The following is an 18665-nucleotide window of genomic DNA, read 5'->3' as shown; positions in this document are numbered from 1 at the left end:
TCCTCACTTGCTTCCCTGCATCCTGTTTCCCAGCGCCCAGCCCTGTTGGGGCGAGGCCCTGCCTGAATCTTCTCCGTCGCTCATCTCCGTGCACAGGCAGTTCCCAAGGCCCTCTCCGTGGACGTTATAGCATGTAATACTATTTAATGTTTTCCTTTAAGATCAACTGGTTTAAAAAGCTGCCCCCTAGTCTGATCAAGCTTCTAGGTCTAACTCCCAGGTTGTAGGCACTACAGGAGACAGAGGAACAAGCTGACGGGCGGGCAAAGCCACGGCATCCGGTGCAGGCACGTGGTTCACGGCGGGACTTTAAGCCAAGGGACTTGAGACCGGCTTCCAACTAGGTTCAAATTTGCAAGAATGAAAAGTTAAAAACAATGCGCAAAATGCCAAACGCGCTGGCTTTCGCCCCTGAGTATGGTTATTTCAAAAGGAAACTTTAGATCACTCCCCTACGTGGAAAACTAGTATCACTTGCTGTAAGTAGAAGGTTACCATGAAAACAAGACAGTGCGATCCGATTTCAGGAGGATTCTGTGTCCTGCCAAGGGTGCCTTGCAAACCTGCCCGCCTCTGTTCCAAGAAGCCCTGGGCGAGAGGTGAGCGCTCTCGCCCTGGGCCCACTGGGGACACTGGGCTGCAGGTAGGTCCCTGAAACACCTTTTCTCACCTTCCGCTTTTCGTGCATCAGGGAGGGAGGGGTGGTGAGCGTCGGAGCAGAGCCCCCTCCTCCCCGCCCCCCCCCCCCCCGCCCCGGCAGCCGCAGTCTCTGCAGCAGAGAGGGGCTCGGTGGGGACTCAGCCTCGGTGGCAGCCTGGGCCCTTCACAAGCTCAGAGCTGGGGCAGAGATGAAGAAACTGAGTCCCAGGCGGGGCAGGCACTGCCCAAGGTCACACGGAAAGTCTGGGGGCGGGGGGAACCAGGAATGACAAAACTCCAGATTTTCTGACCTTATGATCATGGAACCTTGTTCACAGGTATTCACTGAGCACCGACTGTGTGCGAGGCACAGAGGATGGGGGGCAGGGGTGAACAGGACAAAATCCCAAAGAGCTGACACTTAGAGGCGGGGGACAGAGGACAAAAGCTAGGCAAACGAATGAGATCATTTCCGATGCTGCTGAGGAGGATAAAGAAACCAGGCTGGAGGGCGTGAACGATGGCAGTCGGGGAGGTGGAGGCGGAGATGCCACTCAGGCTGAGGCCCGAAGTGCCGAGAAGGAGGGAGGGGGAGACCTGGGGCCAGGGCGCGCCAGAGAAGCAAGAGCCTGAGCACAGGCAACCAGCCCTCAGCATGTCCTGACTCTTTCTTCAAACTTTGTGTTTTGAGTTAATTTCAGACTTACAGAAAAGTTGCCAAGAAGCCTACAAAGAATTCTGTACACCCTTTGCCCAGATTCCCCCCATGTTAACAGTGTATCCTGATTATCGTACTCCTTCTCGCCGTATGTGTGCGCGCGCACACACACACGCATACACGCTTGCGATCGGAATTCTCTGAGCGTAAGTCGCCCCCCTCGAGTCCCTGCTACGTTGACGTGTTCCCTGAAAACAAGGACGTTCTGTGACATAACCGAAGGACAATTCTCAAAGTCGGGACATTCACATTGGTTCAATACTGCTATCTTATCCTCAGATCTTATTCAGAGTTGCCAGCTGACCTAGCGGACGTCCTCCACGGAGAACAGTCCCTGATCTTAAGCGTCTTTTGCAAACATGCCGAGGGAACTGCGTTCCCAGGGCGGCCTTTAAGGAGAGCACCGGTCCGGCCCATTGGGGGTGGACCACTCAGCTCACGGGCTGGCTCGCTCAGGGCCTGTGTGTTGGATCCTGACGCCAAGGGGAAATGAGCACCGTATACACACCTACCAAGATAGCCTCTGTATTTCTGACCCAAGGGAAAAAGTTAATAAACCTTTAAAACGGAAAAAATGATTATGAAAAGAGCCCACTGTTACTTGATCTCTTCGCACGTTTCTGTCGGCCCTCATAACCCACCCTGCAGGGCACAGGTTGCAGCCCCTTGAAATGACCGTCCCCGCTGCACAATAACGCAGGGTTGTAAAACAAACAACAGCCTGTCTTTATGTGCAAGTTCAATGTTTTGTTGGTTGCTTGATCGCTGAATTTTTGGGGGCCAACTCAAATTCCACACCCAGGCTGAATGCCTCACTTGCCTCACCCAGATCCCAGCCCTGCCCACCCCACGCCACACACATGGGCTCTGCTGCTGTGCACATACTGTGCTCAACAGAGACCCACAGTGAGCCGGAGAATGGGTCCTTGTACCCACTTCACAGATGAAGAAAGGGAGGTCCTAGAGAAGTCTGCCAGCGCTGCCGTCACAAACACCACAGACTGGTGGCTGAAACCACAGAAATGTATTGTCTCATGTTCTGGAGGCCAGGAGCCTGAGACCAAGGTGCTGGCAGGGTTGGTTTCCCCTGAGACCTCTCTCCTCAGCCTGCAGACAGCCCCCTTCTTGCTGTGTCCTCACATGGTGTATTAGGGTTCTTGAGAAAAAAAGAACCGTTAGGATGTACGTGTGCGTGTGTGTGCGCGTAACTATATACACACGTGTATACAGTTAGTTATTATCCACACACACACATATATATAAATACACAGATACATTTATTTACTATAAAGAATTGGCTCATACTGCTATGGACGCTGACAAGTCATAAGATCTGCAGCTGGTGAGCTGGAGACCTTGAGCTTCAGAATAGCTAGGAAAGCTGATGAAATTCTGCTAGTCCCAGTGCCAGGAGGCTTGAGGTCCAGGAAGAGCCAATGTTTCACTCTGAGTCCAGATGCTGGGAAAAACCTATGTCCCAGCTCGAGGACGGTCAGGCGGGTGTAGTTCCCTCTTATTCAACGTTTTTGTTCTAGTCAGGCCTTCAACTGATTGGACGAGGCCCACCCACATTGGAGAGGGCAATCTGTTTTGCTCAGTCTAGTGATTTAAACGTTAATCTCATCCAGAAACACCCTCACAGACACACCCAGAATAACGCTAAGCCGAACCTCTGGGCGCCCCAGGGACAGTCAGGCTGACACACGACATTAACTGTTAGACACGGTCGGCCCTCGGGGTGTGTGTGTGTCCTAATCGCCTCTTCTTATAAGGACACCAGTCCTATTGGATGAGAGCCACCCTAGTGACCTCATTTCACCTTTGTTGACTCTTTAAAGGCCCCATCTCCAAACACAGTCACATTTTCGGGCACTGGAGGCTATGGCTTCAACATATGAATCTGCCCCCGTAACAGGCCCTGACAGGAGAAGGGTCTCAGCCCAGAAGCGCGCAGGCCCGGCTCTTCCCTCCTCTGAGGTGCCTGCACACGTGGAGCCCCTCAGGCAGGCTGACCCATCCATCCGACGGCTGCCAAGACGTGGCTGAGGTGCAGACGGTCACTCAGTATGGGTTAATCTCACGTGCTAAGTCCGGCAGTTATACCGAAGGCAGGAAGTGTCTGTCGGGGGAGCCCAGTGGGGTCTCGTCCAGGCAACAGCATTCCCCTGAATAAACTCTCCATGACCGTAACACCCATCTCCTGCCACCCTCCGGCACCAGCGGGACCTCGCTAAGACACAGAAGGCCTCCAGCAGGGGAGAAGCGGTCATTCGGAAGTCCGGAGCCCTGGAGCCCACCCACGCCTGCAGCGTCCGCTTTACACGCCCTCTAGATGCACCTGGCAAGGACACACTGGTGTTCCACCCGAGGACACTCGTTCCTCTCTCCTGGGCCAGGTTCAGCTCCGGCTGCTGGATTCTTAAACATTCACCGATTATTCAGCTGAAGACAAGCTTCTCAAGGCCCCCAGCCACTGGGTCAAAGTGAGCCTTCGGCGTATTTCTCACCCACGCCGCACTCTGGTCCAGCTGGAGCGCCTGAGCCAGGAGGACACACTTTCAGGGAACAACGGGCATCCTGCACCGCCCAGCACGCACAGCCCTTCCTGCCTGCCCGCCCATGGCGCCTGGGGACCGGCCCTCCCGCACGGGGTGCAGTGCCGCTGGAGCCCCTGTGTCTCTGGTTGGCCTCACGGGATCTCTGTTGCTCACCCCAAAAGACTCTGTCCGATACAACGCTCTAGCTCCACCACCCTCACTTCCTCTCCATGCCTTTTCTGCCAAGGGTACTGCTTCTCTCTGTTGGTGGGAAAACCCCCTTCAGCCCTCAAGACCCGTCTCTGCTCTACAAGAACCCCTTCTGGCTTTCCCAGCCGAAATGCTTGCTCTCTCTCCTGAATAACATTCACGCTTTCTTTGAACTTACTTCATTAATGAAAAGAAAACCCCCCATTTACCCAGAGCCAACTGTTTCCCAGGCACCCTTACACCCATTGGGTCCTCTTCCTAAGTCCATTTCAGCTCAGGACCTGAAGGTCAGAGAGCAGAATTGACTGGGGTGTCACTGTGCCCTGAGACGGTCCCAACTGTGATGCTCTAACGAACAGAATGCAAGGGAAGTGATGCTTTGGGACTTCTGAGGCCTGGTCATAAAAGCTGGCATGCCTTCTACTTGGCACTGTCTGCCCACACCCCACACGCCAACCTGCTTTCTCTCTTTTTCTCGGGACACTTGGTCTGGGAACCCAGCCACCATGCTGTGAGGAAGCCCAGGCTGCACGGGGAGGTCCTGTCTAAGTGTTCAGCTCACAGCCTGCAGCAGCTGTGAGGTGAGTGGCTGGGAGGGCGAGGCCTCTGAGGACCCAGCCCCCAGTCTTCAAGAAGCCCCATCTGATGCCGAGCAGGACAGGCCCCACCCAAACCGCAGACCTGTGGGAAAAACAAACACTGTCATCGTCTGAAACTACCGGAAGCGTGCGGCAATTTGTGACGGAGCCACGGCAGGCGGAGAAGCTGCCCAGAGCCAGAAGGGGCTAGAAAGTGAGGATAACAAGTGCGGCTGGGCCGCTTCGTGGAGCTGGTCACGTGGAGTGCACTGACCACATCCCCCCTCTGTGACCTTAAGAAGGTCACTTGCCCTCTCTGGGCCGCCGTTTCCTTGTCTGAAACATGGGGAAAAGAACAGTATCTATTGAGGACTCACGGAGACACCGCGCGCGCAGCGTTCGGCACCTAAACGAACACCCACGGAAAGTAACAGCAGTCCTAACGATGATCTAAGGGACCGGCCACATCGGATCCCCAGCCAGCTGATGTCAGCGCCCTCGCTGGCCCCTCAAGTCACAAAGCCTCAGGGGCTGAGCCTGCCGGCTGGGAGCAGACGCCTGGGCTCCAGCGTGTGTGTGTGGGCACCCTGCAGCCTCCGACCAGCCCTGAGTCTCTGTGCCCAGCTTCCCGGGCTGTGTGCTCAGAGCTGCCAGGCCACCGCGTTCACTGACTGTGACTGAGGTTGGGGAACCCTCTTCAAAACGAGTGTCTTTACAGTGTTTTCGATACACCTGGCCTCTGTTATTTCCAGCAGAAGGGGCTGGTGAAACCTGCCCATCAGGAAGCAAGTTAACAGCTGGTCTAACCCGAACTAGTCCTACATCTAAAAGCAGATGGGGGTACCCACCATGTGCTTGGAGGGGAGGCGCCAAAGTCGGGGTGTGGGGTGAGAAAACACGGAGTTACAGTCACCCTTGAAAATTTGTTACCGCGGAGGACCTGGAACTACACAGACCGAGGGAACGGCACGTGCTGTCTCAGCTTCCACTCCAGGATGCCTGATGCTGTGCAGAGCTGGGGTGCACACCCACACCATTTACAGTCTTCTCCTCTCCTGTCCTCTCTCTCTTTCTCTCCTTTATACATTAAAAAGATCATCCGGCTTTTAATACCAAGTGTAGGTAAGAATGTAGAGACACGGGACCCTCACTCATTGCTGCTGACGAGGTGCACTGTTCACCACTTTGGAAAGCAATTTCGCAAAGCCCAGTAAAGTTGAAGGCACTCATATACCGCCCTGATACAAACCCTACACACACCACACGTGTGTGCAAGGAGCGAGTGAAGGAACCTCCCTTACTGCAGCCCTGCCTGGAGCATCAAAAAAATGGGAAACCACCGAAATTATCAACAGCAGAACAGTGGAATACTTTACACCAACAAAAATAAACATGAGAACTATACACAGCCACACGGATGACTCTCACCCATAAAATGTGGAGTGAGAAGAGCAAGTTGCCTCTTGAAGAGCTACCTGAACACCCATGTTCACAGCCGCGTTACTCACAGGAGCCGACAAGCGGAAGCCACACATGTCCATCAGTGGATGAAGAGATAAACTAAATGTGGTCTACACACAGAATGGAATATTATACGGTTTGGAAAAGGAAGCAAATTCTGACACCCGTTACAACATGGATGAACCGGAAGGATATTATGGCGAGTGAAAAAGTCAGTCGCAAAGGGACAAATCCCGAATGACTCCACTTATATGAGGTCCCGAGAGCAGTCCAATTCATAGACAGAAAGCAGGAGGGTGGGTGCCACGGGCTGGGGGTGCGGGGTGGGGAGTGAGTGTTTAATGGGGACCGAGTTTCGGTTTGGGAAGATGAAAAGGCCCTGGAGATGATGGCGGTGATGGTTTCCCACGAGTGTGAACGTAAAGCCACCAACCGGTACACTTACAAATGGACAAGATGGCCACCTTTACGTCATGTGTATTTTACCACAATTCAAAAGTTTGGAAAAGCAAGTTGTAGGTTATGACACCATGCACGTAAAGGTCTAAAACTTGTAGAATGAGCTTTGTGTTAGCCAAATTATAAAAATGTGCATGTGAGATAAACACAGCAGATGGGCAGGGTGGGGGCACTACTGCTTAGGCTTAGCTCTGGGGGGATCGGGGTGAGACGGGATTTGAGGGAGGCCCACAGGGGCCGTCCACCGCGTCATAACAGTTTATTTCTGAAGCCAGGTGACGGGTATACCACTCTCTACTTTTTCTTCCCACCTGAACTGTTTCACTAAGCAGAGCGCCCTGAGGTCCACCAGGCTCTAGGGCCTGGGGAGCGGGCTCTGTGCCTCCCAGGATGGGCTCTGGGCCAAAGCTAGGGGCTCTGCGGAATGGCCATCGCCCCAGGCACAAGGCAGCGGCACCAAGAACTTCCTTTGCGCTTTCTAGTTGAAATAAGCATCTCTGCTCCTCCTGGAGCCTCAGCCTCTGGCAGGGCTCCAGGATTATTTTACATGAATTTAAGATCACTAATGAAGAATAATTAACAGCTTCAAGGGAGCCTGGCACACCCTGTGTTTAGAAGTGGTTAATTATGCATTGTCTGCAAAACACCCTTTTCATACTCGAAAGTTTTGGGTCGCTGTTTTAAACAATGGAATATGGCATCAGGAAAAAAGCCAAGTGGTTCCATGTGCCAAGTTCCTGGGGTTGGATCTCTTTGGACAGAGGTGACCACGGCTCCCTAAGCCCCCTACGTGAGGTGCCTTAAGCGCTTCCCTGGCACTGACACTGTCAATCCCCCGGAGGGGCCATGGCAGGTGGGCTAGCTCCCTCCCCCACCGTCGGCGAGCAGTCGGAGTCCCGCCAGGATGCGGTCTGGCCGTAAAGCTGGAGTCTCTTGTCCACCTGACCGATGCATCACCATTATTTATGAACACTAGTCAATGTAAAGAGGACTGTCCCCAGCCCTGAGCATCTCATCTGCCAGTCGAATCTCCTTGGCTGGCCCTGTGCCACTTTTCGCCCATGCGTCTCTATCTGTTCACCTGGAGAATGGGACAATTACATCCTCCCCTTCACGGGGTTGGTGGGCTTAGAACGATGCCTCCCACATAGCAGGTACTCCGTGAGCCTCTGCATCACACTGCCCGCCCGGCCTCCCTTTCTAACCCCACTGCCTGACAGGCACCCTACACTTTAGCCTCATCTGTGACCATTTCTGAACCACGCCAGGCTCGGTCCTACCTCCACACGTTTGCTCATGCTGTGCTCCCTGCCTGCTGTCCCTTCCTTATCTGAAAAAATCCTGCTCCTAACGTTCAGGCCCAGCTCAAATGACACCTCCTGCAGGAAGCCCTCCTAGATTTCTCCCAGGCCAGACGGCCTCCCTCATACTGCTGGTATCTTTGTGCCACCTCTACTTATCCCCCATCCTCAACTTTCATGGCTTGTTAGTGGGTCTCTTTCCCCTAGTAGGCTGGGAGCTCCTTGAGGACTATGTCCCATTTCTCTTCCGGTCACAGCTGGGCCTTGAGAAAAGAGCACCTGCTCTGAATAAGAACCTCCCATGGTGGGAGGAGCCGAGGGGGCCCTCACTGGTTGGCCTGGAGGCTGAGCCAGGTCTCTCACAAGCACCACGTGACTCCCAGAGGGACTCTCAGCTTGCTACTCCCACGCTGAGAGCCCCTCTGGGCTCCCCACTGTACACAGCAGGAGGCCCAGCCCCTGGTCCTAGACTCAGGTCCCCAGCGCCCCTCTCAGCTCCATGGCTTCTCACCACCACCCAAAGACACAGGCCCTTTGAAAGCCTCTGGGGTTTTTCACATGCCTTTCCCTCTGCCTAGAACACCCATCTCCCCACCTCGGCCCAGCCAACTCCTGCAGACACTTCGTTGCCCGCTTAGCTGTCAACTCCTCCATGAAGCCCCACATCCAGATCCACTCCTCCTACCGTGTCCACCTGAGCCCCTGTGGGGTGGGGACATGCTTCCTTCCTCCCTCTCGCCTCAGGACGCTGGCACACTCCTCTCCTGAGCTGCGGGGCACTCGAGACAGAGTCCACCTTGGAACGAGAGAGACCTGGGTCCAAATCCTGTGGCCACACTTACGTGTCTGCCTGCCCTTGGGTCTCATCTGCTCAAAGTGGGGCTTCGACGCCCCTCTTGCAGTAGGGCTGAGGATTGACCAGAGTGTAAAGTGCACCCTCGGCAGACACTTAATAGCTAACAGCCAGAACATTCCAGGTGCCCCGGGCCCACGGGAACAAGTTCCCAGGATGGTGGGAAAGGCTGGTCCACCTGCACGAGGGGAAGACGCCCCGGGTACAGCCGGTGATGATCAGAAGCGGGGTGGGCCTCTCTCCCTGGCACCCACCCAAGAGCGGGGACTTCCTTTCTGAGGCTGCTGTGAGACCCTCAGGACCTGCCCCCTTCGGAGAAAGCCTTGGAAGAGAAAAGAAAAGTTCCCACACTTTCCCAGAACGGCTCGCATACTAATAGCCACGGACTTCACAGAGTGTGAAATCAGGAAAAACTAACTCCCTCGGGATAGCCGGTATTCTAACTCCCTCCTCCGAGGCCTTTAATTACAGGCCGTTGAAGGCGCCCTTCCTGCTGGCCTGGGCACCGGTGTTCCTCAGACAAGGTGTGTGTGTGGACAGAATGCACGTGCGGAAGACACTGTCACTTTTACTAACATTCGGGGTCATGCCCGCATAGTTTCAGGGAGTAGTCCCCAAGTGCCACTACCCGTCAACAGGGCCAAATCCCTAAAGATGGGGAAATTGGGGCTCAGAGAGGGAAAGTGACCTGCCCAAAGTCACAAAGCAAGCGGAGGGACTTGAACTCTGGTCTCCTGACCTCCACACCAGGGATACCCTCACTCTGCCCAAGTAAGGCAGATACCCTCATTACCCCAAGTGTGTCTCAGATCTCTGCTTGGGATGGAGGCCGTCAAACCCCTTAGTCACATGAGCCGCCAGTGAGGTCAGGGGGCATGGACCCTGGCAGGGCCAGGCCAGGGTGGAGGGTGCCCTCCTGTGGGGTGACAGTGCTCCCAGCAAGTCCGCTCCGGGGCGATTCTCAGCAGCAAGGAACAATGAAACTCAGCGCATGGTCACAGAGCGCTCGGGGGTGACCCCTTCTCCGCAGAAATGCTACCAGCTTCAGGGCTGCAGGGAGAGGAGGGGACAATCCAGCCAAGTTGCCCAGTGGCCCAGAGCAAACGCCAGCGGGGGCCCTGCCCCAGGACGAGGAGGCCCTGTGGTCGCCAGGCAGGGGACGGGCCCGCCGGCTCGGCTGCCCCACGGCAGAGGCCCTCCCGGGGCACGTACCTTTTATAGACTCCGTGCAGCGGCTGCAGGCACAGGAACTGCCAGTAATCCAGGCAAAGGGCCTTGAACTTGAGCATTTTCGCCTTTCGGTCTCCTGCCGGACCCCCGTGGCACCTCCACCGAGACTTGGAGAGGGGCTGAGGGAGCTGGGGGACGGGCCGCTCCGGCCACCCCGGTCCCCGCTGCCACAGGGGCCCCACTCACATGGCCCGGTGCTGCCAGCCGCCCCTCCAGCACAGCCTCCGATACAAAGAGCAGCGCACACAAAAGCCCAGCGACTCCTCCGTCAGGCTTGCCCAGGCAGCCTCAGGCTGCCGCCGCCGCGGGGGGCTGGAGCTTCTCGGGGCTTCCCCGGGGGTTCCCGGGGCAAACGGGGGCAGCCCTGGCTGTGCTGAGTGGTGGGGGCCCCCGGCCCGTCATCCTGGGGGCCTGGATGCCGGGGCTCCTGACGGCGGCTCCGAAAGCTCCCTCTTCCAACTGGTCCCCAGGTCCCCAGTGGCTGCGCCGGCACCTGGCCGGGCAGTGGCCCAGCCGCCTGCCTGGCCCGAAGTGGCCGAGGCTGGGAAGACCAGGGGTGTGGGGTGCAGGCAGGGAGGGGGCGAGGTGACAGATGCCGGCCTCCTCGCCAGGTCAGTTATGTTTGGCGGAATCCCTGCTCGGCCCCGAGAGCGGAAACTCACCACGTCGCCACATGGTGCAGTGGGAGCCGCTCTCTCTGAAAGGCAGCGGAGAAAGACTGACAGGGCCACCGTGGTTGCCTGGGTGACAGGGACACATTGATAAAATCTAAAATGGAACCTCGATGACAGCCGCTCATTGGCTGCCGGGAGGGGACTCCCGACGCCAGAGGGGGGGCCTGGGCTGAGGGGCCGTGGCCAGCGGGGCATTGTCAGGCAGGGACGGGGGCCACGGGCAGAACGGGTGGCTCCGCAGCCCAGGACCCAGCGTCACGGCGGCCAAGCAGAACCACTGGGCCCCTCCTGGCAGGTCTGGCTTCTACTCTGGGCGCCCTGCGGCCCTTTCCCTACACACTAGCCACAGGGACCTCAAACGTCCCTCTCTGCTCTACCCGGTGCCCCTGCTGCTCTCAGAATAAAGGCCAAACTCCCGACTGTCCACCGGCCCTCCGTGCCCCGACTCCTGCCGACCGTCTGCGCTCTCTGAGGTTCCCGACGCCCAGCCCCCTGGCTCCCGTCAGGTCCCTGAAGCCACCCTCTCTTCCAGGCCTTCCGGGCAGTGCCCTTGGCCAGAGGTGCCCTCCCCGGCTCCTCTGCACCCACCGGATGCTACCGCCAGCATCACGTCCGAGCCCCCTGCACGCCCTACCCTGACTTTCTCTGCCAGACATGCCCTCCTCTGAGATGATCCGTTGATTTACTCATCTGCTCCAGCCCCCAACTGCAGCGCAAGCATCCCGGCCCTGCCTGGCTCAGGGCAGCACCTGGCCCACTGCAGGCACCCCATCATTTTGTTGCAGGAGCGAAGGGTCCTCCTGAGCACACTACACTCACCCCGCCTGCTACTTGGGGTCCCTGGTCTGCTCAACACTGTTGACAAAGCAGTGGTCCCATCGCATCCTGTGAGGAGGGCTCGCTCCCCCTCCCCCAACCACAGATGAGGAAACAGAGCTCAGAGAAGACCCCATCACCGTGTGTGAGGGACGACATCCAGGCCCATCGGCCTCAGACAGGAGCGGCTGCCACCAGAGCGCTGGGCCTGCGTGTCCTGCGCCGGCGGCCGGGCATCCAAGGCTGGGTGCAGAACTGGGCCTGATCGCAGCACCCCCCGCGCCCCGGCAAAGCCATAAACGAAGTCACCGGCCTCAGGAGGGAATCTCCTCCGTCCGCCATCTCGGATGCGCTGCTTCTAGAGCAGTGGCTCTCCCCCCGGGGCGATTCTGCCGCCACCCCGTGCCCCGAGAAACAGTGGCCATGCCTGGGGACACCATGGGTTGTCACAATGGGGAGGGCGGCGCTACGGGCCTCTAGTGGACTTAGAGGCCGCCAAACGCCCCACAGTGTACAGGACGCCCCCGTCCGCCGGGAGTGATGCAGTCTAGCGGCTCTGCAGGGTGGCTCTCCGTAGCAAGGGCCGCCGTGGATGGCAAGAAGGGAAGGGCGTTCGCGATGGCTCAGTCGAGCAGGGAGCGTGAAGCCCAGTGAGGGGACGGGCACGGACAGCATCATCAGGACGGCCGAGCTGGATGCAGCGTGGGGCACAGTCCACCAACCCGGCCTGGGGAGAGGGGAGCTGCTGGGTAACTGGGCTGGTGACGAGGCAGGCAAGGAAGGAGGGCAACATGGCAGTCTGCCGAGGGTGAGGGGCCTGTCTGCCAGCCTCCCCGAAGCGCCGTCCGCCCTCCCCCAACAGGACATCAGCTTCCCTCTCACGCCTGTGGCAGAGGAAGCCGGCTGTTCCTTTGAAAGGAGGCAATTACTGGCTGGGACCTTTGTTTCTGAATTTCCCAGGCTGTAAGCAGGCCTCCAGAGCCTCCGTGGGACTGGCCACCAGAGCCCGAGGGCCGGCTTTCTCAGAGGCTCCCACAAAACAGCAAAGCCAGCGGCCTCACTGCGCATAAAGGGCAGAGGTCAGGCGGCCGTGCCGGGAGGGAGGGGGCAGCTGGGTCTGGCACCAACAGTCCTCTGGTCTCTGGATCTCAGTTTTCCTCATCTGTGAAATGGGAACACTAAGCTGGGCTCTGCCTGTGTCCCAAGGGGATGAGGACAGCTCTCACGTAGCACCTGCTGCTTCTCAAACGTGCCGGGCACGCTCCACCTCTGAACCTTTGCACTGGCTGTCCCACTGTCTGACGCTCCCTACTCCAGATAGCTGCACGGCTCACCCCTCACCCGCCTTTCCTGCTGCTGTCTGGTTAAACAGCGCCGCCTCCAGAAGGCCCTCCCTGACTACCCTCCCATCACTATCCCCTTTACGCTGCTTTATTTCTCTTCATAGCACTTGTGGACAAGAAGTGTCGCTGGTACTTCAGTAAACAGAGAATGCTGCTACCATCAAGCCGTCAGCCACTGCAGCAGCCCCTGAAGGTGCACCCTGAGGGGATTCAAGATGGAGGAAAACAGGACACCCGCCCTAGACAGTGGAGATGCACATCTAAGGAATAATTTCTTATTATTCCTATGGGACTCTTGCATTGTCCCATACGTGGAAAAGCACTAAAATCACTAACTTGAGCTGTCTGGGTTTTTGTGGTTAGCAGTCATCTCTGACGGTAGAGCACATCTTTCCCAGCAAAAAGCCCTCTACCTCCTGGCTTCTCCCTCCCCTCTTGGCAGCAGGTCCCTCAGGGCTGTCGCAGAGGCTGTCTCCCAGGCCACAGTCCTCAGTGAGGTCCAGATAAAACACAGCTCGCAACTTCTGGGCTGTGTGCTTTTCTTCCGTCGAAACGCTTGTCACCACCTGACATATCACATTAAAACCCGATTTCTCTGTCCGTTTGCTGCCCGATACAGCAGCTCTGCAAAGGCAGCAGGACAGGTCCCTGTGGTTTCCTTATTCCTCCCACACCCGCAGATGCTCAGGAAATAATGGCTGAGAAGCAGGGGAGAAGGCAGAACCAAGGGGCCCTGATGTCTTTGCTCTCTGAAGGTGCAGGGTGTCATTGCCTGTGAGGTCAAGTGTGGCCAACCCCTGACCATGACCGCCATCACTTATGTGCCCGAACTGGAGTGAGGCCTTGGGTGTGTGTGGACCCACGTGCAGAGGGACGGTATAAGGGTCCGAGTGCTGAAGTAACAGAGTGTGCAGATGTCCGGGAGTCTGCGTGTGTGTGTGGTTGTGCAGGAAGTGTACACACATGGGCGAGGAGCGTGCTACAGCGTCAGGCAGTGTTCACACCAGGATCTGGGTTCAAATCCCAGCTCTGCTCACCAGCTGAGAGTCCTGAAAATGTGACGCCTGTAAAATGGGCTGACAGCTGTGTGCGGTCGTGCAGAGGTGGGACGCTGCCAGCTTTCTGCCAACAGAAGCGGCAACCCTTACTGCTGTGTGCTGTGGCTGCACAGCGTCTGTGTACGGGGTCACATGAGAGTGTGGACGTGTGTGGACCACCCGATTCTCCGTCCTCCAGCAGTGCCCCTGAGGGTACCCAGCCCCGAGCTGCTCAGGGAAGCCGCGCCCGCGTGCCCACTCCCAGCCGCCTCAGGCATCTAGCTGGTCGCTAGACCATCTCATCCCCATATAGCGCCTGCCACCCGACAGCTGGGGCCCAGCCCCTGCTTGACGGCTCCAGTTCGGGGGCGCACTGCCTTTGTGCAGAAGCTCCCTCTCACCGAGGCCGAGCTCCCCAGTGGGACTTGGGTCTGCCATCCGCCCGCCCCCTCGCTTTCCAGGCCCCGGGTCCGCATCCACTTCTCAGGGCCTCACAAAGTCTGCCCTCTCCTGAGAGCGGGCACCCCCAGCCCACTTCTAGTCACCCCCACGTGTAGCGCAGACGTCCCCTCCCAGCCCCCCGTCCATGCCAACCCCACTCAGGACCAGCTGCCCATTCCTGGTGTTCCATGCCCACCTGCTGCCCCATCCAGGGGCCTCCCCTACACCCCAGTGTACAGCCCTTCCTTCTGAAGACGTCTTACAGAAACATCAACATACGAGACCCTCAGACCACCATCCCCACTTCCACCAAGTACAGTGTGGAAACTAATAGACACTGTCGGCTTCTCCCTTGGGCTGCAGCCTTGGTCGTCATGGGCGCCACGGCTGTAGGCCGGCCCTCGGGGGACCACCAGCCTTGAATCTCGGAGCAACTATGGGCTGAGCCATGGTCCAGGAGGGACCACTTCTAGCTGGACTTGTTCTCAGGGGTGTGCCAGCACTATCTCTGGTCCCTGGGGGAATTCTAGGGCCAAATGGGGGGCTAATTTCCCCCATGGCCTCTTGGGGCCGACCCCAGGTGCCGATGGGGAGAGTGGGCCAGCGGTCCTGAGCAGGTCCAGGGCGGATGGTACAACAGTACCTGTATCGGTCAGTGGAGAGGCTGCTTCCGGTCTCCAGGGAGCTCCTGAGGCGGCAAAGTGAGACAGGATTACCGGCGACCCCAGACAACAGGCCCCCCCCCCGGGCCATGCCAGCGCAGGCCATGCTGGGTGGCCCCAGGTCAGGTCCTGGGGTAGGCGAGCAGCCCTGGGGAAAGCCCGCATGCAAGAAACCATGTGCTTCCTTGTCCTCTGACAGGTCAGCCAAGACACCGCCCTGTGCCCACCCCACACGCCAGTGCAGGGGCTCAGTCCCAGGGGGCCCTTGGCAACAACAAGTCCAACTGCTCCCTGTTCGATGGGGACGCCGAGGCCCAAGGTCCCACAGGGAGTCTCCCAGCGGAGGCTCTTTGCAGGCAGAGCTGCACCCTGGGGCGTGGCCTGGGCCTGCCAGCTGGCAGGTCTGTCCACAGCCCCCGACCACAGACAACCCCTTCCCAGCATGAGCTGGCCTCTGCCCCCTCACGCTCCTCTCATCATTCCTGCCCCAGGGCCTTTGCACTTGCCGTTGCCCCTGCAATGGAATGCTCTGTCCCCATCACATCTGACAGCTTTCCAACTCCAGGAGGCCTTCCCTGTCTATAGCAGCCCTCCCCCGCCCTTCAGTACCCTCGCCCCCGACTCGTTCTCTTTCAGAGCCCCACGTGAAACAGGCTGAGTCATCTATCTGTTTGCTCATTCACTCCTGTCTGCCCGTCAGAGTCCCCTCCTGAAGGCAAGGGCCCCGTGTGTCCTGGTCATTGTCCCACTGAGGGGACTGGCCATGACGGTGCCTCCTTTGATCTGTCACCTGCTACAAACCTGGTCAGAGGTGGAGAGGGCAGTGGGGGGGGGGGGCTGCTGAGGCCCCACAGACGCCCGTGAGGAAACAGGCTCCGAGCAGGTAAGTGCTGTGGGTCCCCCGCTGTACAGACTGGGTGGCACGGAGACTCGGTGTGTTTGCCTGAGACCAGCATGTCCTCCCCAAAGAGGCCCGGACCACGGGCAGGGGCCAACACCCCCATGCCGGGAGCCCTGGCAGAGAGGCTCGGGGTCCCGCTGTGGGTCTGGGCTGCGAGCCAGCCCGCCTGGGGTCAGATCCCACCCCCCCCCCCCCCCCCGACCAGCCACGCGCGTTTGCTACAAGGGCCTCTCTGCTCAACGTCCTCATTCGTAAAATGGAAGCGAGAGCACAAAGCTCCTGTGGGCAAATAACTGATCTGAAACGATGTCGAGAACACGAGCCTCCGCTGGCTCTGCCTGGCGTCGTGCCCGGTGGCCGAGGCCTTCGGGCCTGGGGCGCCTTCCGCGAGGCGGGGGCCCAGCTCCCCGCACACCCGGTCCCTGCCCTCCTGCGCAGCGGCTGCTGTGACACAGGACACGCCCCTGCAGGCGGTGTCGTTGGGCTATACACCTCTCTTCCGATGCCACGCTGCTTCCCACGTGGGCCACAGCCCTCCCGCTGCGGGTGCCCCGCATGCCTCTTCCCACCCAACACCCAGAAGTCCAGGGCAGCTGCTCCGCGTGGGCCTGAGCTTGGCACCGTGGGCCTCGCCCTTCTGGGCCACCGCTGGGAGCCCACCACGGGTCACCTGAGCTTCGCCCTCGCTCCCTGACCCTCCTTCCACATCCCCGCACTGACCTGCGGTTCTGCTACTTCCTGCCCGGCTGAAGCATCGTTGGGTGCCGGACCCCACGTGCAGCAGATGGGATGCCCCAGAACCTGCCTCAGGCACACCCCATTTCTCCAGCGTCAGCTGAAGAGGCCACAGACGGCTCCCCCCTCCCCTGGAGCCAGAGCCCACTTGGGGCCGCACACCATCGGCTCAGCGCCTCTGCCTGTGTGTCAGCAGGCCTGGCCGGGGATCAGAAAGAACAGAGGACATGAGGGATGGTGTCAGGATGCCCTCGAGTCACCTTGCTGGACTGTCACTGTCCTGTGCCCACTCTGGGGGTGGACAGTGGCTTTCGAGGATGGAGAGGGCGGGGCTGGCAAGACAGGCCTTCCCTGCCTCCCAGGCCAGGAACCGTGCTGGGACCTGTGCTGGGAGAGGTGAGGAAACCTGGCCTCCTGGAAGCCCCAAGTCTGGACAATCCCCCAGCTGGCTGCTCAGACATGGACATGCCATGCGAGGTAACACCAATGTGATGTGACAGGGGCACAGCCAATGGTGCTGGGGTTCCTGGAGCGCACTCTGCCCAGGCCCAGGGCTGCCCTCCCCAGCTCCAGTCCTGCTCTGACTACATCGTGATAACACGGCACCATCTCGTCCTGCTGCAGCCAGTCCACCTAGTGAGTGCTAGGTTCTTTCTCCAAATGCTTCCTCTCCTAACCTCTGCGTGAACCTCACGAGGCACATGGAATCATGACCCCCCTTTACAAAGGCTGACCATGCGGCCCAGGGGCTCCCTGTACATGGAACACCACTCCATTCCCTGCCTTTTCATCCTGTAGCAAACTCCTATTCACCCTCCAAAACCCTGCTCAAAGGTCAATTTCTTTGTGCAGACTTCTTTGCCTACTTTATCCCCCTAATCAGACTCCTTCCTTCCTTCCTTTTTTCCTCACTCCCTCCTTCCCTCCCCACTTCGTCCCTCTCCCACTCCTTTAATGACAGTGAATATTTCCTGAGCAGTTCCTATAGACTAGGCATTGGTATTAACAGTTGACCAGTGTCACCTCATTTGGTTGTCAGCACAGCCTGTGAGGGAGGCATGGGGACACCCCACCACATTGTGACACTCGGGTCCAAGATACGGAAGGGTGCACAATAATTCCCCCCCAGGCAGTAGTGTCCACGAGGCACACACGTGCAGACGGGGACCCTCCCAGACGTGCAAGGCTGACCTGGCCTGCTGTGGCCCAGCTCTAAACCCTGTGACAAGCGGTGGTCCCTGCCTGGGCTCCCCATTCCTCCCCACCCATGTCCCGCCCATCCCGGGGAACCCCTCGGTGGCCTGAACCCCTCGGCAGTCCCCCTCTCAGTGTGCTGCGGACCCTGACAGCCCAGCTGGGACTGGCTCTGAATGGGGACCCAACCTCTGCCCTGTGCCCTACCGGGTCCACGCAGCCTTGCTGGCCACAGACTGAGGCCCACTCTGCCCGTCACCCTCCTTCCCCGCTCAGCCCAGCTGCCAACAGGAGGGGCACGGCCCAGCGCCTGGATTGGGAACCAATGGCCTGGGACATGCCAGAGTGCCTCTTTGCCTCAGCCTCCCCATTTGGAATGCGGGGCGGCGGTAACAGCTCCACCTCACACGGTCACTGCGAGAAAGGTGAGGTGCTGCCCACGGAGCAGAAGCGCCTTGTATGCCAGAACGTGTAGAGCAGGTGTGTCTGCGGTGTCACACGCTATTGTATGATTACATCCAATAACGTTTAGTGAGATGTTAGAGACTAGAGGTTACGACGTGGATTCTAGAGCCAAGAGGGCCGGGGTTCAGATCCCAGCTTTGCCACACACTAGCTGTGTGACCTTGGGCAAGTTAATGAACCTCTCTGTGCCTCAGTTTAGGGTCCTCTTTTATTGTGTTTTAGGAAGATTAAATAGGTTAATACATTTAAAGCACTTAGAAGAGTGCCAGGCACAGAGTCAGTATTCCATAAATCCAGCTATGACCAGTACAGAACTCAAAACAGTAGCACATTATGTATTATATGAAGGTGTGATATGGACAGTATGCGAATGATCTTAATGTGTCGTATTAACACACCAATTCTATATTA

General features: G+C 58.2%; 1 protein-coding gene across 4 annotated transcripts in view; it reads right to left on the bottom strand.

Annotated features, from left to right (window-relative positions):
* The window catches only part of IQSEC1 (IQ motif and Sec7 domain ArfGEF 1), a 331046-nt gene that overhangs the window by 119003 nt on the left and 193378 nt on the right, over positions 1-18665 (bottom strand). For 3 of the 4 annotated variants that reach the window (XM_079934545.1, XM_079934549.1, XM_079934548.1), the window contains exon 3: positions 14941-14985. The exons of the other annotated variant lie outside the window; for it this stretch is intronic. In XM_079934545.1, coding sequence (XP_079790671.1) covers positions 14941-14985 — 45 coding nt within the window. The remainder of the gene's footprint in view (positions 1-14940; positions 14986-18665) is intronic. 4 annotated transcript variants of the gene reach the window in all.

The sequence above is a fragment of the Stenella coeruleoalba genome, assembly GCF_951394435.1.
Source record: "Stenella coeruleoalba genome assembly, chromosome: 10".
NCBI lineage: Eukaryota > Metazoa > Chordata > Mammalia > Artiodactyla > Delphinidae > Stenella > Stenella coeruleoalba.
The sequence above is the reverse complement of the archived record's forward strand: the minus strand, read 5'-3'. Positions and strand labels throughout refer to the sequence as shown.